The 26926-nt window shown below is 40.2% G+C and overlaps 1 protein-coding gene across 4 annotated transcripts in view; it reads right to left on the reverse strand.

Annotated features, from left to right (window-relative positions):
- The window catches only part of PRKCB (protein kinase C beta), a 641836-nt gene that overhangs the window by 99933 nt on the left and 514977 nt on the right, over window positions 1-26926 (reverse strand). For all 4 annotated transcript variants that reach the window (XM_078152651.1, XM_020995626.2, XM_020995625.2 and 1 more), the window contains 2 exons: window positions 26630-26710; window positions 25007-25114 (listed from right to left, as the gene is read on the reverse strand). In XM_078152651.1, coding sequence (XP_078008777.1) covers window positions 25007-25114; window positions 26630-26710 — 189 coding nt within the window. The remainder of the gene's footprint in view (window positions 1-25006; window positions 25115-26629; window positions 26711-26926) is intronic.

Below are 26926 nucleotides of genomic sequence, written 5' to 3' on the forward strand. Positions count from 1 at the left end.
TACCTGAAACCTTTCTACCTTGAAAGGACTGGCTAAAACTTGTGTTCTACATGGAGTTCTTAATGCCCTAGAGCTGTAACAAAGGGAATGATGGAAAAGGATTTCAGTATAGAGACATTCTCTTTATAAATTTGAAATGCTGCCTCCTTCTCTTCTGCTGTTACCAACGTGATGTTGTAAACAACCACAAACTCATCAATCAACAATCATTTATTAAATGTCTACTATGCACCAGGCATTATGATTGGCCCCCACATAAAGTACCTAGAATATTTTAGGTGGAAAGAACCATAGATGTTAAAAAAAAACAAATTAAAAAAACCCAACAACAAAGCAGGTTAGAGCATCTGTTCTGGATTGTTAGTTGGCCAAAAGGGGAAAAAATAAAGAACTTTAGAAGCAATTTGTCATTGTCCTTTATAGAACATTAGCATATGAAAATGGATTGTTAAATACCACATTATTAAATATGTTATTTATTAAATATCATATTAATCTATACATAATCTATGCATGTGGTTTTCCATTTTGTAGATCAGAGGTGTCAAACATACAGATCAAAAAGCTCCTGAGTTTGGCCATTAAAATGCAATTGGGGAATATTTTACAAAATAAATAAAAATACAATAGAACATAAAAAAGGAGGGGCAGGTTGATATGTTAGATCTGTGAGCATTTGAATGTGTGTGAATTCTTTAGCACTGTTTATGTACTTTCCCCTATATTAATCTTCATAAAAGCTTTAACATCAAAGACCATTCCTTTTTATTCTGGCAGGTAAAATGAAAAGCTCTCCCACTTCCTAACGGATATTAAACCATATGTTAGCCTAGAAGAAAAAAAAAACACCAGAACCTTAGAGATCATTCCACAAACAGATTGTATTGTGGAAAGAATGCTGAGTTTCAAGTGAGACAACCTGGGTTCAAGTCCAAGCTCTGGTACTTAGTCTCTGTGTGACCTAGGGCAAGTCAAGGGGCTGCTCTCTTTTCGCCTCGGTTTGCTCCTTTACAAAATAAAGGGGTTGTAGTAATTGACCTTGAAGGTCCCTTTCAAGTCCCTATCCATAACAGAGCTGTGAGTAGCTATAGGTATACCCCCAACTGTCCTGGGCACTCTTCTCTTTTCTGTCTACATTCTTTCACGTGATTTCATCAGTTCCCGTGGGTCTAATTACCATCCCTGATTCCTATATCCAGCCCTAGTCTCTCTCCTGAGCTTCATTTCCATATCACCAATGGCTATTTGGATATTTTGAATCAGATGTCCTGTAGGCATCTCAAACTCAACATGACCAAAACAGAACCTCTTATCTTTCCTCCCCAAACCTCCCCTTTTATGAATTTGTGTCTCATCGTCAAGGGCACCACCATCCTTCCAGTCACCCATATTCATAGCTCTGGTGTCAGACTTGACCTCTCACTCTCACTTATGTCATATATCCAAGCAGTTGGCAAATCTTACCACTCTTATCTTCACAATATCTCTTTGCAAATGGCCCCTTTCCTCTATTCCAACCAGCTAAGTGGTGTGGTGGCAAGAACACTAGGTCTGGAGTCAGGAAGACCTGAACTTAAGTCCTACCTCAGACATTAGCTGTGTGACTTTGGGCAAGTCACTTAACTTCCATTTGCCTGAGTTTCCTCAAATGTAAAATGGGGATAAAAATAACACCTATATCTCCCAGGGTTGTTGTGAGGATCTAATGAGATATTTGTCAAGCACCTAGCAGAGTGCCTGGTACGTGGAAGGTACTATATAAAGCCAGTTACATTATTTTTATTATTGTTATCTAGTCACACAACTATCCTAGCTTAAGCTTAATTCGTTTCTTTGCCTCAAGTCTCTTCTCATTCCATTCTATTCTTCATAGAGCCAAAGTGATTTTCCTAAAGTCCAGGTCTAATTATGTTACCCTATTCCTCAATACCCATTAACTAAGGGAGCAAATACAAACTTCTCTGTTAGACATTTAAAGCTTCATCAGAGCCCAGTCTCACAGTATCTTTCCAGCCTTCTCCCATTCTATGGTTCAGCCAAAGCTATTTGCTGTTTCTCACAAATGACGCAATCTCCCAACTCCATGCCTTCATATTCATTATCCTTCACGACTGGAACACTCTGGCTCTGGTAATCTTTTGTACCCTTCAAGGCACAGCTTAAGCATCTCCTTTTTTTTTTCAGTCAAGAGTAAAAAACTTATTTATTTGCCCCTCATGAAGGCACTAAAAGTGCACTTTTTATTTGAAATATTTTATTTTTCCCTAATTACACTTAAAGATAATTTTTAACATTCATTTTTTAAAAATTTTGAGTGAAAATTTTCTCCCTTTTTCTTTCACCTCCCACCTCCGTAAGTAAGCAATTTGATATAGGTTATACGTGCACATCCAGCAAAACAAATTTCCATATTAGTCATGTTGTTAAACATCTCCTTCTACATGAGGTTTACCCTGGTTCTTCTAGCTGGTACTAGCTTCCCCTCCAAGGTGACTTTCTATTGGTATCTGCTCAATATATACTCTGTATATATCCAGATATGTAAAAAAATAATAGCTAGCAGGTCTGTATCCCGAAGAGATCAAAGAAAAAAGAAAAAGACCTACATGTACAAAAATATTTATGGCAGGGGCAGTTAGGTGGCACAGTGGATAGAGCACCAGCCCTGAAGTCAGGAGGACCTGAGGTTCAGTAGGAGGACCTGAGTTCAAATCCGGCTTCAAACCAAACACTTGACACTTACTAGTTGTGTGACCCTGGGCAAGTTACTTAGCCCCAATTGCCTAAAAAAAAACAAAAAAAAATTATGGCAACTCTTTTTGTGTCGGCAAAGAATTGAAAATTGAGGAGATGCTCATCAATTGGGAAGTGGCTGAACAAATTATGATGTATGGTTGTGATGGAATACTGCTGTGCTATAAGAAATGATGAGCAGGTTGATTTCACAAATACTTGGGAAGACTTACATGAACTGATACAAAGTGAAGTGAGCAGAACCAGGAGAATGTTATACACAGTACAGCAATGTAATGATGATCAACTGTGACAGGCTTAGCTATCTGACTGATACAACAATCAAAGACAATTCTGAAGGACTCGTAATGAAAAATGCTACCTACTTCCAGAGAGAGATCTGATGAACTCTCAGCATTTTTTTCCACTTTCTTTTTTTCTTTTGCTTTTCTTTTTGCGACATGGCTAATATGGAAATATGTTTTATATGATTTCACATGTATAATTAATGTCACATTGCTTGCTTTCTTAATGGAGGGAGGAAGGGTAGAGGAGAATTTGAAACAAAATTTTTAAAAAATGATGTCAAAAATAAATAATAAATTCACTTAAAACAACAATAACAATAATAGCTTCAATATTTGCAAAGCACATTACAAATGTCATCTCATGTTATCCTCACAACAACCCCAGGAGGTATTATCCCCATTTTATAGATGAAGAAACGGAGGCTGAAAGACATTAAGTGACTTGCCCAGGGTCACACAATTAGTAAGTGCCTGGAGCTGGATTTAAGCTCAGGTCTTTTGGACTCCAGGTCCAGTACTTTATCCACTGAGCTATCCAATTTTCTCATGCTGTGTGTGTTATTTCCTCTGCTGAAACGTGGACTCAAGGGCAGGAAATGTTTCCATTTTTTTTCTTTTTGTCCTCAGTTCTTATCATAGTGCCTAAAACACAGTAGGTGCTTAATAAATGCTGGATTGTTTGATGATCTATATATGGTCAATCATTTTACAGAGAAAGAACCTGAGACCTATGGACTTGACCAAGATCACAAAATAAATTGAGGAATTTATACGCCCGGCCTCCTCATTGTCAGTCCAGTGCTCTTTTCTCATCAGAGCCAACTGGGATATCGGCCAATCCCTTCTCTCCATAAGTACTTCTAATTTTTTTTCATTTGCCTTGAGGTACATAGAAATGATTTTATTTTTTAATTTAAAGAGAAAACTGTAGTCTCTAATTACATTTTACTGCTACATTTCATGTCTCTTAATTAACAAGCTGAAAACTGGTTTAACCACCAGATGTAGGATTTCACAAGATTAAAGATTTAGAGGTAGAAGGCACCTTCAAGGTCATCAAATGCAAATGTGCCTCAAAGAGATTACAGGACTTGGTAACTATCTGAAGACAGATTTGAACTCAGGTCTTCCTGACTCCAAGTACAATGCTCTACCCGTTAAGCCACCTAAGCGTTCCTCATTTCACAGCATGTGACAATTTTGGGGGGAGGTGGGTGTTTTGTTTTTGGTTTTTGTTTTGTAGTAAAGAATAATCTTGGTAACATTGATAAGCAATAGGTTGATGCTACAGTAATAGGAGCCAGTGATGTTAAGGTTTGGGAAACTATGCCCTTAGGCCCTAGTGGCCTCTGGCCATATGATTTGGCCCTGGAAGGAATGTTTGCTATAAGCCCTGGAGTAGTGTTTGAGCCCCCAGGAAGCTGAAGCCATGCAAATACTCCCTAGGTTTGTTTTGGCAGGATGTGGTATGATCTAAATCACACCTGTGACTTTATACTTTGTACATATTCTACATTTAATTATATGTGCACATGCTGTTTCCTTGCTGTAGAACAAAAGTTACTTGAGGGCAGGAACTATTTTGTTTCTTGTTCTTTTCTTTCCAGGGCCTAGCATTGTGCACGGAGCACTGAGCGCATGGCATTTAATAAATGCTTGTTAAATTGAATCACGCTGCAGATCACAATCCCTCTTCTATCATTATGTACTTCAGTCTCTTAAGCTGGTCACGTGGTACTTGAGGATAGAGTCCAGTGATAGGAGCAAACGACTGACTTATTTGCTTTGTCTCTGATTCCTTTTCCCATTCATTCTCTGACCCTAGAGATGCCCACCACCTTAGTATACAGTGACCTCACATATATATGAACAGTGAATTGAGTATCTCAATGCCTTTAGAGCAAGGAGTTCTTCGTATTTGTGTCATAGACCACTTTGGCAGTCTGGTGAAGCCTATGGACCCCTTCCTGGATTCATGTTTTTAAATGCATAAAATATGTAAGATTACAAAGGAAACCAATTAAGGTGAAATCAAGTTGTACTTTTCCCCCATTTAATTTCTTGAACATCCTGAAATCTATTCATGGACCCCAGGTTAAGAACCCCTGCTTTAGAGGATCTGGAAAGAAAATCATGGCTTACTTGAGCAAAAAGTCATCTGACTTAATTTGACAAAATGTTTTCTCAGCTTCCCTGCTTCAGTATGTTTCATCATATTTTCTAGATCCTCTGCAAAGTGATCTCCCACACTGTTATGGCATCCCTAGAATTATACAATCTGATGAGATGAAAGGAAGCTTAGACTCACCAAGTCCAATCTCTGTACCTCATGTGCCATTCTTGCGTCTAACCTCAGTCAAAAGGGATTTGCTCCTAATGTGAACTACCGTGGTAAAATCACAAATTTCTGTTTGCCTCAGTTTCCTCAACTGTAAAATGGGGGTAATAATAGCATCTACCTTCTAGGGCTGTAGTGAAGATTAACTGAGATAATATTTGTATAGCATTTAGTATGGTACTGGCACACAAATTCTTGCTTGTTTCCTTTTTCTCCTTCCTTCTTTCCATCCCTCTTTCTTTTCCTTCCTTCCTTCCTTCCCCCTTTTCCTTCTTTCTCTTTCTTTCCTTCCTTCCATTTCCCTCCTCTTTCCTTCCTTTGTCCCTTCTTCCCTTCCTTCTTTCTCTCCTCCTTTCCTCCTTCCCTCTCCTCTTCTTTTCCTTCTTTCCATAATGCAAGGCAGTGGAGTCCAAAGAAAAGAGCACTGAATTTGAGAGCTGTAGGCGCTAGGTTCAAATCCTGTTTCTTTCCTTTACTAATTGTGTATGTTCTTGGGCAAGTAAATTCATTACTCTAGGTCTCAGTTTCCTTATCTATAAAAACGCAGCTTTTAGACTAAATGACCTCTAGGAGTCCTTCTGACTCTAGCTCTATAATTCTAGTGAATTTTGAATGTATAAAACATTCCTCTCTTTTGGAACTGTGACATTCTGGCTTGTATTCTAGATATCTGAATACATGCTAAATTTTCCCTACTCTAGTATAAGCTTTCCTTGGGTAACTGAGACCATGTCTGATCCATCTTCATTTTCTCCGCAGGACTGACCACAAGGCTGTGCCCAGAGTAGGTCCTCAATACATAGCTATTGAATCTACTCATCTTCTCTGTCAGCCTTTGCTGCAGGAATCTAGCAGAGTCTTATTATTAATATTTAGCTATGCCACTGGCTGTGGTTTTTAATAACCTCCCTCGCTCCTTTTTCAAATCTCACACTTAATAGCCCTTTCTGTCACTGTCTTAGTCATTTCTCTTTTCTCCCTCCCCTCAATACTTGATGAAACACTCTCAGTTAACATTTGCTAGAATGCCCTTCATAAGCTCCCTGGAACCCAGCTGTGAGAGGGACCATCATACCCAGAAACACTTCTCTCCTTGCACCCTGATAGAACACTTTCATCTTTATTCTTGCTGACATTTCCAGAGTTCTTGACAGTTTACAAAGTGTTTCACATCCCTTATCTCATTTGAGCTTCCTAACAACCCACTGGGATACGTAGTGTCAGCGTTATTATGATTTAGAAATAAGGAAACTGAGGCTCAGAAGGCTGCGATGACTCATGCTTGGTGTCTCTCAGCTGGTTAGTGACAGAGCTGTGACACACACATATGTATATGTGTGTAAATATATATGTAACAAGCACATCTATGTGTGTGTATATTTACATATGTAGTTCTTCTGATTCCAAGTTAAACTTTCTTTCTATTGTACCTTTCATATTTTCACATTATTTTATCTCATTCATGCCCCCCCTACTACCTTCACATCTTTACCTATGGATCACAACTTTAATGCTATTTATTAATTATAATGACCAAACTCTGCACTTAGAAGAGTTGAGAAAATGCACCTCCTTTCCTTCCTTGCAGAAGTGGGGGACTATGGGGTATGGAATATGGTATATACTATCTGATGTGCTAGTAGATTTTGCTAAACTGATTTTTCCCCCAAAATTCTCTTTAAATATTTCCTACAAACATTCAGTGGGTAAAGGGAGCGATATATTTGGAAATAAATGTGGTGTTAAAAAAAAGCATTAAGAAAAAGTAAAATAAACATTTTTAGTACTAGCCCTACTTCCAAGGGTGTTGGTGAGACTCAAATGAGATATATGTTAAGTGCTTTGCAAACCTTAAAGTACTCTATAAATACTAGTTTTGCTATTATTGTTGTCATTACTACCGTTATTATTATTATTGTTATTAATAGCCACCAGTCACCAAGCCTCCAGTCTGGTGATGATGAGTAATATGATGGTAAATGTTTAACAATCAGGGTTTTAGGGAAAAAAAATCTGCAATAAACTTTTAAGTTAAATCTGCATTATTAACACTTTTAAATCTAGAAAATCAGCCAAAAAACCCCCCAAAAAACAAAAAAACAACAACAAAAATATCAGGCTCTGATTTATAGCACTGCTGATTTCTGAAGTGTAAATGCTCACACCGATAATCTAACAATCAGATCTCTCAAGCAGATTAGTAATGGTAGTGTGGGAAAGGGGTTAGAGTAGCAACATTGAAGTCAGAGGATCTAGGTTCAAATCCTTCCTTTGACACTACTATGGGCATCTAGGTGGAAGAGTGGATAGAACACTGGGCCTGGAATCTGGCCTCAGATACTTACTAGCTGTGTGACCCTAGGTAAGTCACTTCACCTTGCTTGCCTCAGTTTCCTTACCTATAAAATGAGCCAGAGAAGGAAAAAGGCAAAGTACTCTAGTGTCTTTGCCAAGAAAATCCCAAATGGGGTCACAAAGAGTCAGACACAACTCAAAAATGACTGAACAAGAATGACACCTTGTGCGATCTTGTACAAATTACTGAAACTGTATAATTCTTAGTCTTAACATCTGTAAACTGAAGGTTGCTGGGCTAGATGACCCCTGAGGTCCCTTCTAGTTCTTTCTCTATGGCTCATGACCTTTCCCATCCTCAGAATCAATTCAAGTATTTCTTGAGCATCAACTAACTGTGCACCCAGTTTTCCAATAGTCTCTGAGGAATGCAAAATATAGTTCAAGACACAATCCCTGCCTTCAGGATGCTTATAGTTAAGACAAATGATATATGAAGCCACAATTAGGGGCTATATAGTTCAAAGACTAATGGATCTGTAATTAAATCCACATTGAGATCTCGTTCTGTCATTTGCTGGCTGTATGACTTGAGGCAACTCAGCTAACATTGTTGGTCCTTAGCTTCCTTGCCTAAGATGAAGGAATTGATCTAGAGGTCCCTCTGAGGTCCCTTTCCTCTTGAGATCTGTGATCTGGACCCTGTGATTTGCTAGACATGTGGATTCAGGCAAGCCACTTAATCTTTGTGAGCCTTTACAATCCTTATCTGCAAAATGGGCATGATACCTCTTATCCTAACTACCACACAGGATTATTGTGGGGATGTAATGAAATGAAGTGCATAAAAGTACTACATGGACCTCAAAGAACTATACAAAAGTTAGGTGTTGTAATTGCTAATATCATTCCTTCACTAAAGTAGCCCTTTGCATCATCCCTACAATGGAGGGGTAGCTTTGGGGGCTTCTAGGCTACGCCGGGAGATCTCAGTCTTTAGCAGGTCCTTACAAGCTGGAAAGGCTTTGAGGATAGGCCTGGCAATGGCCTGGAAGTCTGTTGTCAAAGGAGCTAAGTGTGGAGAAGGATGGCCAATGGGGGTTGTGCTTTTGTCATCCCAACAGCTCGTGGAAGTTTCTATTAAGGAGTTGAGAAGGCTTGTGATCTACATTAGTTAAAAGAACTATCACATTGAAATAGTATCATGATTATGAGACAGTACAAATGCCGTAACACGTGGTACAGAGGTTAGTTTTAAGGAGGGTGAGGTAGGTGGAGAAGACTTCATAGAAGGGACAGTATTTTTCTTAGGATTATAGAAGAGACCTTATAAACTTTATAATACAGCCCCATCATTTTACATTTCATTATAAAAGGGAGGCCTGAGAGGTAATCTAGGCATGAGGGCCTGCATTAGCGATGGTATGGGGGGGGGGGGGTGACAATAAAAATGAATTAGAGATGAGTATTAGAGATAATGTGAACGAAGAAATACCAAGACAGGGTTATAAGTCTAGAATAGTTGCAAAGGTAAAAAAGATGGGAAGGAGAGCTATCTTGCTTAAGACATTTTGGTCACTACATGAGATGGTAGTGGCAACCAGACAAAAAAATGTCTAGGGAATAGATGTCTAGGGAAAATACAGGACTGCAAATTAGGGGAGAGTCCAGGACTGGAGATTTAAATGCTCAGAGCCACTTGTACATAGAAAATACCTATAGCCATGAGAATGGATCAGCTTTCTGAAGCACAGAGTGCAACTCCTGCCTCTGACAATTACTGGCTGTGTGACTATGGACAGATCACTTAACCTCAGTTTTTTCATCTATTAAATGGGGACAATTATACTCACAGTACCTGTCTTATAGGGGATGTTGTGAGGCTCAAATGAAAGAGTGCATGTAAATTATTCTGTTAATTTTAAATCACCTTATTGTCAATTATTATTATTTTTAAAAAAACCTGAATTCTGGATTCTGAGGCCTGGCATAAGTCTACTATCAGCATGAAGGAAGAAGAACCAGAAAGTGGTATAGAGAGAGAAAAAGGAAGAGGGAGAGAGAAGCAGAGTCAGGGGGAGAAAAAAAGGGAGAGATGGGGAGAAGGGGTCAGGGAATAGGAGAGAGAGGGAGAAAGGGAGAAAGAAATGGGGAAGGGAAATATGGAGGAAGGGAAAGAAAGAGGGAGAAGAAAAGGGGAAGAGGGAGGGATAGAGGAAGAATAAGAGAGAAGGAGGAAGATGGGGAGGGAGAAAGAAAGAGAAGGAGTGAATAAACAGAAATGTGGGAAGAGAAGCAGAATTACATAGTGTTACAGAAAACAAGGAAGAAGGGGGGATTTCAACAAGGGGGCTGTCAGAAGTTTCAAATGCTATGGTGAGGTCAGGGAAAATAACAATGAAGAAAAGGCCACCAAGTTTGCAAGAAAGAGGTCACTGGTGACCTTTGTGAGCAGTTTCAGGACAGTGATGAGGAGGAAAGCCATATTGCCGGGGGTTGAGGAAGGAACCATGGTAAGGCAGCAGGTGTCAACCCACTTGTTCAAAGAGTTGGGTCGTGAAAAGGAGAGAAATAGGACAAAATAGGCCATAAGGACTCACTTCATTTCTCTATTTTTGTGGAGTTTCTAGATTCACAGTTTTGGGAAATGCCACAAACATTGGGTCTATTGGGATTTCTGCCTGGCTTCTGAAGTTTTTTCTATCCTTGTGGGGAAGGTAGCAGAAGGACAGCCCTAAGGTGGACTCCTAGCTATTTGGAAAACTATTTTGAGTGCTAATTTACTATCCTAATCAGGAATTTGGGGGAATGGGCTTTCCTGAGGCATGATGCATATCTTTAGCCCTGGCCTCTTCAACCCTGATATAATGGCTTAGACAAAAGTCTAAATGCCATACTTAACAAATTTGCAGGTTACAAAGAACTGTGTGTGGGAATCCAATTCCATGGATGACAGAATAAGGATACAAAGAGATTTCTACTACCATGAATGATGAGTTGATATCAACTGTCTGAAGTGTAATAGAATTAAATAGAAATCATTTAGGTCCTAAAAAATCTACAATACTATTAAAAAATGAAGGAAATTAGACTTAATAATAAATCACATATAAATACCTAGAGGTATTATTAGACTAAGGCAGGGGTGGACTGGAGAGACATCTTACTGGCTCGTGAAAGCTGATTGTTAAATTTACAGTGTGAGCCTTTATACGTGGAAAATCAGCAAATTCTATAAATCAGGGCTTGATTTATTGTTTTGTTTATTGACTAGGCTTAAGAAAGTGATGGAGAAAGTGTTACTAAAGTAGATTAAACTTAAAAATGTGTCATGTGCACACTGCCCTTACCTGCCCCACCCCCAGAACTGGTTGTTAAACATTTACGAACATACCTCTGTTATAAGGTCAACATGGGTCAAAAGTAAGACATAAATGCATCCCCCTTCCAAGACAATTAGTGCTATTAGCTTTATCAAATAGAGATATAGCATCTAGAACATGGGAGGCGATAATTTTAAACTGCCAATCCACTCTCTAAGGCAAATCCTTAGAGAAGCAAGCCCATCTCCTCATCTAGAGGACTGCATACAGTTCTGGGTATCACACTTTAAGAGATAAAGTGAGAAAAAGAATTTCATCCAGAGGAGAGCAACCAGGATGGTGAAGGGCTTGGGAAACATGAGGATCAGTTTAAGGCAACAGAAATATTTAACGTGGAATAGGGAAAAGACAGCAATGGGAAAATGGGAATGTGGCTGTTACTTTCAAGAATTTGAAGGGTCAATAAATTTAAAAAGGATTGAGTTCTTTGTGGTTTCAGAAGGCAGAATGAAATGTTTACAGAATAAATTAATTAGGACCAATTAGTGATTACTTCATAGAGACAGATTTCAGCACAATGTAGGCAAAAGCTTTCTATTTTTCCACATTTTTATAATGTTTTAAGCTTTACCAGGCATTTTTCTTACAATAAATGTATGATGTAGGGAGTCAAAATATTTTTATGTCCATTTAACAGATGGGGACACTGACTTGCCCCATTTGGTGTTAGCTATGGTATTTGAACCCAAGTCCACTGCTTTTTCAAAACACCACTCTCATTTCTAATGAAAGTTGGGAAATTTGTGAAGGAGGCAAAGTTTGCCTCTATAACAATTCCACCTCTCTTCCATTCATCCCGCTACCCTCTTTCAGCACTACCTTACTACCCCTAAGCAAGCATGGCCTCAAGATGAGTATTTTGCCTGGCCAGGGATATGAGCTTGAATCAAAGGGCTGAATGTTGTAAGCTGATGTAACATAACATTCACATTATAATTATGTGTTGCTAGTTTATCCTTCTACTTTAATAAGGGAAAAACAACAACAATAATAGCTAGCATTTATATAGTGTTTTTTCGTGGTTCAGTCTTATTCAGTCATATCCGACTCTTCATGGCCCCCATTTTGGGTTTTCTTGGCAAAGACACTGGAGTGGTTTACCAGTTCCTTCTCCAGCTCATTTTACACATGAGGAAACTGAGGTAAACAGGGTTAAGTAACTTACCCAGGGTCACACAGCTGGCAAGTGTCTGAGGCCAGGTTTGAACTCAGGAAGATGAGTCTTCCTGATTCCAAGCCTGGTGCTTTCTCCACTGTGACACCTAGCTCCCACATATAGTGCTTTAAGGTCTACAGATTGCTTTACAAATATCTCATTTCCCCCTATTATTATTATCCCCATTTCATAGGTAAGGAAACAAAAAAAAATAGAGGTTAACTGGCTTGCCCAGGATCACACAGCTAGTCTGAGGCAGGATTTGAACTCAGGTATTCTTGACTCCAAGCACAGCAACATTCTCCCTACTGCATCACCTGGTCATTCATAAGCCTATCACTTAGAATTGCCTAACCACAAAATGGGACACCATGGGAAATAGTGAGTGCCCCATTCTTCACATCAAGCAAATGTTGGACCGCCATTTGTTGGGTATATTATAAATGGAAGTCTGTTCCTAATATAAATTGGACTAGATGATCCTTGACATTCCAACTCTAAGATTCTGTGATTCAATGATTCTAATAAACAACATGATTCCAATAAACAACCTATTCTGAAGTATAGTTTTATGACTTCAGTGCTGAAGATTTCATTTCTTTACATGGGGCAAATCCTTTTCCCACCACAATCGGTAACAGTGACCAACTCTGTTACAGATGCCCAAGCCCCAGTGAAGGGTCTATTTTCTTCAACCAATCTATGTTATATCAGATTTTAAGAAGGCTAACAAACAGAAATGGGTCCTTGTAGTTGCTGTCAGAGGATTTGACCTATATTTGCTTTCGTTCTCATTACCATGGAGGCACCATCTGTTATTGAAAACTAAGGCCTGCTAAAACCAACGGACTGTTCCTCCTGACGTCAGTCAGAAAATTTGTATTAAGTATGTGTGTTACAGAAAACAAATTTGCTTTTATTTTGGTGGTAGAGCAATGACAAATTTACACATGTAGTTTACAATTTCACTGGACAGACAAGACATACATACATACATACATACATATATGAAAAAGTACAACACAGAAGGCAATGTATAGATGCTAAACTCATAGAACCACATAGATTTCGAGCTAGAAGAGATCTCAGAGATCATCTACACTGATGGTGTCAAGCTCAAATAGAAACAGGGACCACTAAGTACTACATAAAGGATCCCCATGGACACATGTTGACTTAGAAAACCATATATTAACATTATCTATACCCAATTGAGTGTGTATGTTATTCCCTCTTTCAGCCAATTCCGACTATGTTTTATCATATTTTAATTTTGTTAAATATTTCCCAATTATATTTTGATCTGTTGGGGCCCCACATTCAGCCTGTTAGCCATATGTCTGACACCTCTGATTTAGACCAACACCTTTCATTTTATAGATGAGGAAAATAAGGCCTAAAGAGGTAAATGTCTTGCCTAAGGTCACACAGGGAGTAAGAGAAAGGACCCCTGGACAGGAATCTAAGTCCTTTGACTCTAAATCCCATCTCTTTCCATTGCGCCATGATGCCTACAGGGATAAAGTCAATCATATAATGAGGACCTTAGAGCATAGAATGTTAGAGCTAGAAGGGAAATGAGAATGTAGATAATTGGGGCTGAGACAGTAGAGACCATAGATTCATAAATTATAGGAGTATTGAATTAGAGCTGGAAGAGATCTTTGTTGTTATACTTCAGTCATTTTTCAGTCATATTCAACTCATTATAAGCCCTTTTGGGGTTTTCTTGCCAAAGATACTGGAGTGGTTTGCTATTTCCTTCTCCAGCTCCTTTTACAGATGAAGAAACTGAGGTAAACAGGGTTAACTGACTTGCCCAGGGTCACACAGCTAGTAAATGTCTGAGACCAGATTTGAACTCAGGCAGATAAGTCTTCTTGACTCCAGGCCTGGCACTCTATCCACTGTGCCACCTAGCTGCCTGGAAATGACCTAAGAAGTCAGCAAAAACAGCCACCCTTATTTTATAGATTAGACACTGAGGCCTAGAGATCTTAAGTGACTTGCTCAGGGTCTCACAGCTAGTAAATTCTCTGAGGTGGAATTAGAACCCAGGTCTTTCTGATTCTGAGTCCAGTCCTCCTTCCACTATAGCCTGCTGTCTCTCAAACTCCTTTGTTTGATAGATGAGAGGGGAAATTATGTCCAAGGTCACAGAGTTAGGGATTGGTTTTTTGGCAGCACACCAATCGCTATAAATCAAAGGTAGGGCGAAGCTGTTTATAACCAGTGACAGCTTTATCTTTGGGCCTGGAGACTATTGGCTGGAGTATAGTAATGAGAGGTGAGGGTGGGGCCCACTGGGGATGACAGAAGGGAGGGAGATTTAATAAGAAGCCTTTGTAGCACTTCTGGAAGGGTAATGACACGATCAAAATGGTGCTTGAGAAGCATGATTCTTATTTCAGTGTATAGGATGGACTGAAATGGGGGAAATATTGAAGTGAGAGAGACCAAGGAAAGAAGGGGGCCACCATAATACAAGTCCTTGACGGGCTGTGACTAGAGAACAGAGAATCAATCAATACCTCAAGTCTTTATTGAGTACTACTCCATGCAAGGCATTGGGAGAGCTATGGATAGGGCAGAAGATCCAGCTCACTTCCCTTAATAAGCTCACCTGGTAGTTGGGAGATGAGAGAGAGAGAGAGAGAGAGAGAGAGAGAGAGAGAGAGAGAGAGAGAGAGAGAGAGAGAGAGAGAGAGAGAGACAGAGAGACAGAGAGACAGAGAGAGACAGAGACAGAGAGAGAGACAGAGAGAGAGAGAGAGACAGAGAGAGAGAGAGAGAGAGAGAGAGAGAGAAGAGAGAAAGGCAGGAAGGGAGGGAGGAAGGAAAGAAAGAAAGAGAGAGAGAAAGGAAGGAAAGGAAGGAAGAAAAGGAAGAAAGGAAGTTTTAAGTATAGAAGAACAGCCAAAAATGACTAAAGATTAGAATCAAAAAGATCTCACCTTTGAGGAAGAGTTGTAATGGGGGGAAAAACCAAAACAAAACTAGAGGTGGAATCAGAAGGCTTGGGTTTAAATCCTAGCCTATTTACAATCTGTGTTACCTTGAACAAATCATTTCCGCTCTCTGGCCTTATTCTCCTCATCTGTAAAAAGAGGGAGCTGGACTCTATGAACTAGATAAGGTCCCCCTTAGTTCTTAGTCCTGTGATCCTGGGAGGGGATTCTTAATCTTGGGCTTAAAGAATTCCTAGAATCCATAGAGACAGAGAGGAACACGAGCAGATATTGGGATTGGGGGGTATGATTAATTAAAATGATCATTTTAATACTCAGGTACCTCCTAGAAAATCCCTTATGGAGAACAAAAAGAGTCCTGACCTGCTTGGGGCAGGGGATTTCTATTGGGAAGTGGTGGGAGGTAAAGATAGAATATCATGTCCTGTTTAGGGTATTATCCTATAAAAGACATCGACTAAGTGGAAAGCATTCTGAGAAGGCTGTCTGGTATGGTGATATTCATTCCACCCAAGGAGTTTTAAAGGAGCTAGGGGTGTTTAGCCCAGAGAAAAGAAAGGTTGGGGGGAGAGGGAAGGATAAGATAGCTGACTTCAAGTATTTCAAGGTCCATTGTACAGAAAGAAGATTAAAGGATTCTGGGTAGCTTGGAGACAGTGGGACTAGGAAGGAAGATACAGAGCAGCAAGTTAGGTTTCAATAGAAGGAAAAACTTTCTGACAACTACAACCATCTCAAAGTGGAATAGGTTGTCTTAGAAGGCAGAAGTTCCTTCCCCTCCACAAGGAATTTTCCAGAGGAGGTCAGATGATTTGTTTTGGGATCTGATAGAAGGGATCTTTGTTCAGGTATGATTTAGACTAGACGGCCTCATAGATGTTTTTCAAGTCTGATATCCTATAATTATGAAAAGGGTAGGGTGGGGTTGGGCTTTGAGTCACTCAATAAACATTTCTAGGTACCAGGCACTATTCTAAGAGCTAGGGATACAAAGAAAGGAAAAGACAGTTCCTGCTGTGGAGGAGCTCACAGTCTCATGGGGGAGACAACATGCAAACAACCACGTCCCAAATTCTATGATGTGGTGATTTGGCTAACCTCTTCAAAGCTCTGATGAACTCCACTCTACTAATGATCATCTTGGCTTCCACTGTTCCATACTGAAAAATACTTTTGATGAAATGTACACAGACTAGGGAGAACAGACTTTAGACTCAAGGTTCAATCTCTCTCCGTGCTAGGGTATGTCTGGCAAAGTGAGGGAAGCCACATACAGGATAAATTTGAAATAATCAACAGAGGGAAGATGCTAGAATTAAGTGGGATTAGGAAAAGGTTCCTATTAAAGATAGGATTTTAGCTGGGACTTGAAGGAAGCCAGGAAAGGCAGGTGGCAGATTTGAATGCTGAGCAAAGGAGTTTACGCTCTTCCTCAAGCTTCATCACGCTCTGGTACCATTGAAGTGTTCTTAGAGATGACCTTTCCCCCTTTTAGGCCAATGTGGTCTCATTCTGAGGATAGATAGCATGATGGTCTGAAATATCTACTTTCTCTACCTTAATTTTTTCTGACTCTTATTTAAACAGTCCTCTTCTCTTTGAGATCTTTCACTTTTTAATCCCCATGAGAGAAGTTATGTATAGTGCTTTGTAAATTTTAAAGTGCTATATAAAAAGCAGGTATTATCATTATCTCAAACAGTAAAGATTTCCAGAGTAGGATGAATGTGCAGGTCTGCCTTTGGGTGTAGCAAATCAAAAGAACAAAAACAGGATAAGAATATCTTGAAAAAGATGGAGGTGAGGAGGAGTTGGAGGGCTGACTAAAAAGCTCAATATGGGGGCAGCTAAGTGGTGCAGTGGATAGAGCACCGTCCCTGGAGTCAGGAGGACCTGAGTTCAAATCTAGCCTCAGACACTGGACACTTAACTAGCTTTGTGACCTTGGGCAAGTCACTTAATCCCAATTGCCCCACCTCTAAAAAATCAATAAATAAAAAGCTCAGACACTGGACACTTAACTAGCTTTGTGACCTTGGGCAAGTCACTTAATCCCAATTGCCCCACCTCTAAAAAATTAATAAATAAAAAGCTCAATATGGGTGAACATTATGGCATGAAAACAAAAGAACATCTTAGAAGTATTAGTAGACACAGTGTCCAGAGTAAGATAGTTTCTGCCATACTGTGCCTTGGCCAGACTCAATATTTTAATATAGATATTTAATATAGATATTGACAAACTATAATATATCCAAAGAGGGTGACCAGTGAGGAGTTTTAGGCTCATGTCATATGAGGATTGGTTGAAAGAACTGAGAGGTTAAGCCTGGGGTGAAGACTCAGGGGTGGGGAAGGGATGTGGCAGTTGTTTCCAAATATTAAAAAGGTTTCCATATGGAAGAAAGTTTAGACATATTCTGTTTAGCTCCACAATACAGGACTAGATAGCCTTAAGAGGTGTCTTTCACCTCTGATATCCTATCATTATGAATATTTGGGGTGGGATTAGGCTTTGAATACCAAGTTAGATTCTGCTTAGCTTCACAGGTCCAATAGGTTTTAAGGGGGACAGATGTTAGCTTAATATAAGGAAGAAATTCTTGGCCATGAAAGCTATCCCAAAATGGAATAAATTGCTTCTTGAGTCAGTCAGTAAGTATTTATTAAGCACTATGTGCCAGATAGCAAGTTCCCCATCACTAGAGGTATTCAAGCAGAGGCTGGATAACTGTTTGTTTGGGATGTTATAGTTAGGACTCCTACTCAGGGATGAGCTCATTTAGATAACCTGAAATTCTATGATGGGGTGATTTGGTTAACCTCTTCAAAGCTCTGATGAACTCCACTCTATTACTGACAATCTTGGCTTCCATTTTTCCATAATGGAAACAATGATGCTTTGATGCCTTCTTTTTAGGCAAGAAAAATACTTTTGATGAAATGTACATGGACAGACTTTAGAGGAAGGGTTCAATCTCTCTCCATGCTAGGGTAAGTCTGGCAAAGTGAGGGAAGTCATCCTAGCAACATCCAACAGCTGTTTCCATCATGTTCTCATCTCTGCCCATACATAACATTCAGGGCCAGACAGATGGGACAGAAATGATGCAGACAGCTAGATGTAATCACTGCTCCTATCGCTAATCACTCACCAGAGTTATTCCCCAGGGTGCATGGTGAATAACAATGCGTTCTGCTGTACTGTTAACCATCTCTCCTTCTTCATTTAGAACCAGCCTTTAAAAAAAATAGTAGGGATCTGGCCCAAGCTTTCCCCTTAAACCCCAGCCTCTCCCACATGCCCCCTAAATCTCAATGAAAGAAAGATGGCTCAGTTCACTTTGAATGTTGTAAATTCTAAAGTAATACAATCACACATCGTAAGTGTTTTCTGTACATGAAATTGACTGCTAGTTGACCTGGAAAAAAATTAACTTCTCCATGACCCATTTAAAAACTAGAGCCCTTCAGCAGACTGGCCTGGCCAGGGGCAAAATGGAGGAGTTGGCAATGTTTGCTTTTAGTTTCCTACCTCCCCCGGCAGAATATATCGAAAAGACCTATTTTTCAGGTCTTGAATTCAGAAGACTGGCTATGCTATTTCTTACCTGCATGACCATCTTGAGCAAGTCACTTCAGCCTACCAAACCTCAGCTTCCTCACTGGTAAAATGGGTGGGTTGGACTAGATGATCTAAGGTTACTTCCACTTTCAATATTCTATGATTCTTTCAGCACATTTCTATTCTCTTATAGGCCCGCCCCTGCTCCCTCCAAAATTTTCCCGCAGGGACCTCGTGCAACCCCTCACAGTCCCAGGGCTCCCTATTGTAATGCCTTTGCCCTAATGCTTTCCTATTGCTACAGTGCTCCATGATCCAAATCTCCCCTTGGTCCAACCATTCAAATCCCCTAAAAGCCCTTCTCCTACCTATTTGTAAAAAGGAAGGCAAGATAAGACTAAATCACCTTAAAGCATTCATGACTGATAGCTCAATAAGTTAACACACATAGGAATAAATATTTTGTTCATAATGATCTCTTAAAAAATGTTACACTGTCCTAAAGTGAATTTACCATTTCCATTAGAAAACTTTACCTTTCTTCTTAACTTTTCTATTATTCTATTGGTGACACTGCTATTTCCCTAGGCCCCCAGGCTGAAAACCTTGGTATCATCTGAGGAAGTACGATAGTATTATAGAAAGAATGAGTGCTGAACGTAAAGTCAAAAGAGACCTGGATTGGAATCCTGCCCATGACACTTAAAAGCTGTGTGGCCATCAATAAGCTATTTGACCTGAGCCTCAGTTGATTCACCTGTAAAATAGGGATAATACCTACAATTCATACCTCTCAGGGGTGTTTTGAGGCTGTAAAACGCTTCTCAATTCTTTTTTTTAAACAAAGCAGTCGGGGTTAAGTGACTTGCCCAGGGTCCCATAGCTAGTAACTGTCAAGAGTGAGACCAGATTGGAACTCAGGTCTTCCTGACTCCAGGCTGTATTCATTGCACTACCTAGCTGCTCCAATGCTTGCAAAGCATTGGAGTCTTAGAGTCTTAGAGTACTATGCAAATATTAGCTATTATTATCTTTGACTTTCCCTTCTTTTTCTCTAAGCAGTTGTTGAATCCCTTCAGTTCTATCCCCAAGCATCATCTTTCATATCTGTCTCCTTTCCATTCACAATACCTAACTACCTGAAGGCTCAGGCCCACCTCACCTTTTATTGCCTGATCTACTGCAACAGCTTCTTAACCTGCCACCCTGCTTCCTGTCTACCTCCTTTGCAAGCTAGTCTTTTCCCCTCCCAATTCATGGAATTAAACAAGCATTTCTGTAACGTGGTATAATAAAAAAAAAAAGATGATTGCACATGAAACTGCAAATGCATTATGTACAACTTGCTATTCCTTTTAAACTACTATTATAAATACCCAAATTAACTACAGAGGACATATGAAAATACTATCTGCATCCAGAGAAAGAACTGATAAATGGAAGCTTGTATAGAATGATTTTTACATGTAAATGGGAGCCATCTCTGATGAGGAGGGAGAAAAAAAAAGAGAAATTTACATGCAAGCTATTTTTTACCACAATCCAAGTAGCTTTCTTAGTGACCAAGTCTGATTATGTCACTGGCATGCTCAAAGATCTTAAGTGACTCTTTACTGACTCCAGAATAAAACACAATCCTGGCATTGTATTTTATTGATTGTATTCACACAAGGTGCTATAAGATTTATCGATAGCTCCAACTTACCTTTGCAGCCTTATTTCTTATTCTCTTCTTCGTGTACTTTGTGGTGTCTTAGTTAATAGGACTTAGATCTCAACCTGCCTTTCCCAGGCTTCCAAATATTCTCCCTATCCCTGGAACACATTCCCTTTCATATCCCTGCTTTTTGAAATATTTTTTCTTCCTTTTAAGGCCACTTTCAAGGTATATCCTCCAATGTTCCTATGGGAAAATGATTTCTTCCTCCTTAACTTCTTCACTGTATTTAATCTACATCGTTCCTCTGCTTGCCTCATTCGGTCTTGCATCACAATTATTTGTGTACAAGTCATAACCCTTCCGTTAAACTTTAAGTTTCTTGAAGGTAAAGACAGTTGGCGGGGTTTACATCTGTGTCCTCAACTCTGATTACTACGCCATGCACATGTAGGAGCTTAGTAAAATGCTTATTGAATTTAATCAGATTACTGTTGAAATGACCAAAGAGACAGTTGGGAAATTCATTAAAGCAAAAGTATAAATTTCTAATGGTACAATTTCAGGCCTTGTGGTAAGGCAATGATAGAGACATTTTGTGGATCACAGGCATGCCCTGTATTCCTCATCTCCCACCACACAGATGATTACTGATTCTGTCTGGTTATAAGATTAGCCTAGGCCAGCTCTCCTATTCTAAGGAACCCACAAGCTTTAACAGTCTGATTCCACACTTTCCTGCAGCTTTCTGGCTTTTGAACTTACACACAAGCACAAAATATTAACACTAACTGATTAAACACTGAACTGCGGTTCCCCAGGAACTTTTGCTGCTTGGCTTCTGACATTCGCTGCCCATTTTTACAGGGAATTTGCCCTTTTCCGCAGAACAGAGCATTTAAAAACGTTAAGGCTGAATATAAGGAAGGTTTTCTAACACTGAGATAAATTTGATTTTTTTCTAGTCTTTCTTGGCTTAAAATGTCCAATAGGACAGGGCTGGGAGGGAGAAACTGTCCTTGGTTTTACATAAGTGATAACTATCCCTATACTCTTCCTGGTGTTATCTGGACCCAGAGTAGAGATTACACTTTCTCTTCCTTTTTGAAGGCCCTCCTCCCTCATATGTACCCCATGCCCTGTGGGGATGCTCAGTAAGTGTGGCTGAATGCTTGACTATATCCCTAAATTTCTAAGGCCAGAACTTGTTCAGGGAACTTGGCCACTTGATGACTTCACATTGCCTGGGTACCATGTTTTCCTGACCCACTGGAAAGGAGCTATATGGAGCTTCCCTGTAGAAACCTCAAGGATCATTTTACTGCTTACCTGTTCACCTTGGTTTGCATTAAGAGTTAATTATAATATAAGCATTTGTTACATTCAACTCATCTGCTTATTTTAGCACATAGATCTTTAAGATGAAGTAGTGCAAAGATCACTGGATTTGAAGGTAAAGAATATGGGCAGCTGAGTGGTGCAGTAGAGAGAGTGCTGGGTCTGGAGTTAGGAAGAACTAAGTTTAAATCTAGCCTCAGACACTAAAGGAAGGTTCCCAAACTACTAGATGGCGAGGGGACATAAGCTTAGCTAGAGCCAGGTGTGGGAATGTTTTGGGAGGCATATAGGGGATCCCACTCGCCCTTTTGCATGAATTATAAAATTGCTGTGCCCCTAACCCATAGTTGGGAAGCTAGGCTGGGCAGTGGATAAAGTACTGGGCCTGGAGTCAGGAAGACTCATCCTCCTGAGTTCAAATGTGATCTTAGATACTTTCTAGCTGTGTGACCCTGGGCAAGTCACTTAACCTCATCTGCCTCAGTTCCTAATCCATAAAATGAGCTGGAGAAAGAAATGGCAAACCACTCCAGTATCTTTGCCAAGAAAACCCCATACGGAGTCACAAAGAGTCAGACATGACTGAAAAATGAAGGAGCGACAGCAGTAGGGGTTCAAATCTAGGCCATGCTTACTTCCATGTCATGTGAGGCAACTTAACCCTTCTGGGCTTTGGTTTCCTCATTAATAAGATGGGGAAGGGGAAGTTGGACGAGATAATCTCTACAGTTTCTTCCAGCTCTAAGTTTTATAACCCTCCAACAACAAATGGCCATCCCTCTGCTAGATCTGGGCTTGCAGAGCTCTGAACCAATCTCTTCTCTTGCCTATACTAAGCCAACTCACCATAGGCATTGGCATAGAAAGAAAGAAGCTGGGGGGAAAAATAAAACTTAAAAAGGGATCTTCATCTCTTATAAACTCTTATAAACTGAGCAGGCCGCCCTGAAGACACAGAGAAGGGGGCTAGCCCCAATCAGAACAAGCTGGCTCCATTTGGCAAGAGAAGAAACATCAAACCCAGGGCCCAAGAGAATTGGAAATGGGGCGTCTGGTGCTGTATCAACACGAAGTTCATTAGAGGACATTAGAAGCAAGTACTGGGTTGGAGAGGGAATAGGGAAAAAGATTGAACCATGTAAACAGTGCTGGAATAAAAGAATTAATGGGGATGAGTTTCAACTCAATTCAAGTATTATGAAGTGCCTACTATGTGCAGAACACATATAGCAGGATATACTCTGGATAAAACATATGCTTATTTCCAGATTAGCTTAAGGAATTAGATTTCTGTTGGCTTCCGGAGGCTCATTAGGTCAGGTCAATAAATAATAGCATAACAAGAAAGACAGTATTGGAATGTGGGCACAGAAAGATACAGATAGGACCACAATAGGAAATGGCCTGTGATTCCTCTACCTATTCTGGGGCTACAGTGAGCAACTAGGTTGAGTTTGCATCAGCACTTCTACCTGGGGCTATAGGAACTGAGGTATTAAAGGGAAGGCAGCAGAGAGAATAACATTTCCAGGCTGATACAATTCTGTAGTTTTCAGAGTGAGGGCGAAGTCAGAGTGAGAATAGGAAGGAGCCAGGTGAGACTTTTAAGTGTGGCTAAGCAGCACAATTCATGGTGCTTGGTGGACTGAACTGTATTCCTCTTTTCTGCTTTTGTGTGATGAAAAAAAAACCCAACCTTCTCTCTAGAAACTCCCTCTAGGACAGATTCTTAACCTTATTTATATCATATATCCTTTTAACAGTCTGTTGAGGGATGTGGACCCATTTTAGAATAATGTTCTTAAATGAATAAAATAAAACCCATTGGATTACAATGAGAACCATTTACATTGAAATAAAGGTATAATTTTCCCCCATTCAAATTTACAAAACCCCTGAAGTGTATCCGCAAATCCCTTAGGGGTCTATGGTCCTCATGTCAGTGAAATGTTGCTCTAGGAATTGTAGTATGTGTGTGTGTGTGTGTGTGTGTGTGTGTGTGTGTGTGTGTGTGTGCATGCACATGTATGTGGTGTGTATCCTTGGTGTGTTGTGTCTGTGGCTCACAAAAGCACAAAATTCTAGTGTTAAGATCAAAAAAAGGAACTCAGAGGTCATCTATAATGTGGTCATAATTATAGATGAGGAAACTGAGACCAAGAGAGGTAAAAAAAAAAGTGAGCCAATCCAAACCACACGGGTAATAGGTAACAGAATTGTGTCAGTCACTGTCTTGTGGTTGGACTTTCCTATACATTAAGGTCTAAATGTGAAGGAGCATCTTCTAGAATACTCTGTGAGCCACCTGTCCACTCCTGAGAAGTATGCCCCTCAGGGTACCCAATATAACAATAATGTGCTGCCCATGACCTTGGGTTTCAATTTTAGGTAGAGAACTTAACATAGGCAGGCTTTTCTTCTACATAGCCTTTGTCTGAAATGGTCTTGAATGAATGCTAGGCATCGCACTACAGATTTGACAAACAGTCCTGGGACCAGTATTGGTGAGCTGGGAGTTAAGTGTTGGTGAAAGCTGGACTTTCCCCCTAGGATTCTAAGGCAAGAGCTTGGTGGGAAAGCTTGGCCATGTTTTTGCTCTATACTGCCTGAGTGCCATATTATCTTGGGCCACTGGACGTGGAGAACACTATGTGGAGTCTCTTTGTCCAATCTAGGGCTTCCTGTGGAAAGGGGCCAATTCTCATATCTTTGACCCTTACTCCCACCAAGTATTCTGGCCTATGACAAGAGGAATCTGAAGGGGCCAAGACCAAATGCCTTCTCCTTCACTTAGAATCCCCATGGAGTTTCTGGAACCACTTAAATCTCAAAGAGAATCTGGAGAGCTGATTTAATCTACTTCACACCCATAGGAACTCAAAGTCTCTACTACCCAATAATTACAAATGGTTCATTTATAAGCCAGAACTCGTCCCAAACTGAGAGGACCTTTTATAGGAAGGATTATACATTGCAGGATTATAGTATCATCAATTTAGAAGTACAAGTAACCAAAGAGGCCATCTAGTCCAACACTTTCACTTTATAGGAGAGAAACTGAGGATCACAGAGGTTAAAGGACTTGACTCAGGTCATACAGGTGGCAAGTAGCACAGCCAGGATTTGAACTCAGTCCCTCTGACTCCAAATTCAGTGCTCTTTGCACGGTGTCATGCATGTGATAATAGCAACAACTCTGTTCCCTCCACTTTCCCCATCCCTCAAATGCAAACATAGCTGATTCAAATTCAAGTATTCCCTTACCCCTTTGCAGATGGCCACAGCTTCCTTTGACATAGACTTGGGATAGGCCACATTGTGCTCCATGATAGACTGGAAAAGTTCATCTTCATCTTCTCCTTCAAAAGGAGCCTGTTGTACAGAAGACAAGAAAAGCAGTAAGGAAGGAGATTTTCTTTTGAGGATTCTGGGGGTAACCAGTATGTCAGATAGAATTATTCCAGTTTTTAATGTGGTTGGCATATTGACTATACCCCTTCTTAATGTCTTGCTTTTCCCTTGGCTGGGGGAAGGAAAGTTAGATAATAAACGAGTAAAGAGGAAGGCGAGTGGAGCAACAAATGCCTGCTAGTCATCAAGGGGTATCATGGTTGGCAGAGAATCTACCCAGTTCTATAGAACGGGCAAATGAACTAGATTCAGATCGACCAGGTGGGAAAATCTCAAGTTTGTGAAGGAGAGGTGAGGGGGAGGGTTAGAAAATGACATTCACTGCCATCTTTATAATGACCAAACCTGGTTCCTAAGAATATAATGAGAAAATACATCTCATTCCCTTCTTTGCAGAGGTGGAAGGCTATGTGCACAGATCTTTGCAGAGCTTGTAGTTAGTTGGTTAGTTTGGCTGAACTGTCTTTTCTCCCTTCTTTGCTATGAGAGGTGGTTCACTGGATATTGGAGGGGAGAAAGGCACATCGGGAAATTAAAGTCATATAAAAATCTATCAGTTGATTTCTTTTTAGAGAAATCCAATCTCTGGTAAAGGCTGCTGCAAGGATACTAAATGCCATGGTATAGGATTCCAGAGGATTGTGAGCCACAGAATAACTTAGAGGGTTTAGGCATCATCCAAGATAGAACTGTCATATGTGCTTCTAATAACCTTACTTTGGGTTATTCATTTTGAATTATAATAAATCCTAGGTATCATATAACATAATACAACAACAATGTAGGATATATTTTAAGATAATAATTATGATAAAATAAATCCTAGAAAGTCCAATCCTGAGGTCTGGAGCGTGCAGCAGACAAGGAGAGAACTGGGGGTCCCAGTTAAGGTGGCATCAGCAACGTAAGGGGGAAAGGTAATAAAGGAAGAAGGGAAGCAAATTTCTGAACTTGGAAAGCCAAGCTGGCTCAGAGACTTTAAAGAACAGGAGGCTTGAATTGAGGGTTAGAGGTCAGGTTACTATTTTTAAAAGTAGTAAAGGAGAAAGCTATGGGACTCAGTGCAAGGTCCCCTGAGTTGGTTCAAAGATGGAGTCAGAATCCCTAAGAAACTGGCTCAGCTCAGCAAGTCTAAAGTCTAAGTTTGGACCTGATGCATCTCCCTCCATATAATTGCTCTTCATCGGGGATATTGGCTCATCCTAAGTAATGTGTCTTTTCCTCCTTGGATCACCCTCTCAGTACTAAGCAGGCAGAAAGTGGACTGGGGTGGGTGGCCAGGGAGGAAGAAGATGACAGGACAGCTGTGATCCAAGGCTACATGTTTTGAGCTTGGCTGCCCACCAGGTCAATTTCCTGTCTTTCGCATGGTATAAACAACCCCTGATTGGATGCCTATTAGCACATGGACTATTGGTGAAATACGCAGACCAGGAGGAAAGCAAGTCCTGTGTGAGTCACTTAAAATTCAATTACCTGACCAGCCAACATTTCATACAGCAGCACTCCAAATGCCCACCAATCTACCGACTTCCCGTAAGGTTGATAGGCAATTATCTAGAAAACATAAAATGTGCCATCAGGATTATGAGCAGATTTCCGTCACTCTGGGCAATACCACAACCTAAGTCCATTAATGATAAAGACCTGGACCCAGTATATGCTACATTTAATTCATGCACTTCTTTAAAGATACCCAGTCCCTTTCACAATGCCACATATCAAGATTGTGTTGGCATTTAGGAGAGAACATGAGGTTGTTAGGTCTTTCCC

This window comes from Phascolarctos cinereus, unplaced genomic scaffold (genome assembly GCF_003287225.1).
Source record: "Phascolarctos cinereus isolate Bilbo 61053 unplaced genomic scaffold, phaCin_HiC Scaffold_4;HRSCAF=312, whole genome shotgun sequence".
NCBI lineage: Eukaryota > Metazoa > Chordata > Mammalia > Diprotodontia > Phascolarctidae > Phascolarctos > Phascolarctos cinereus.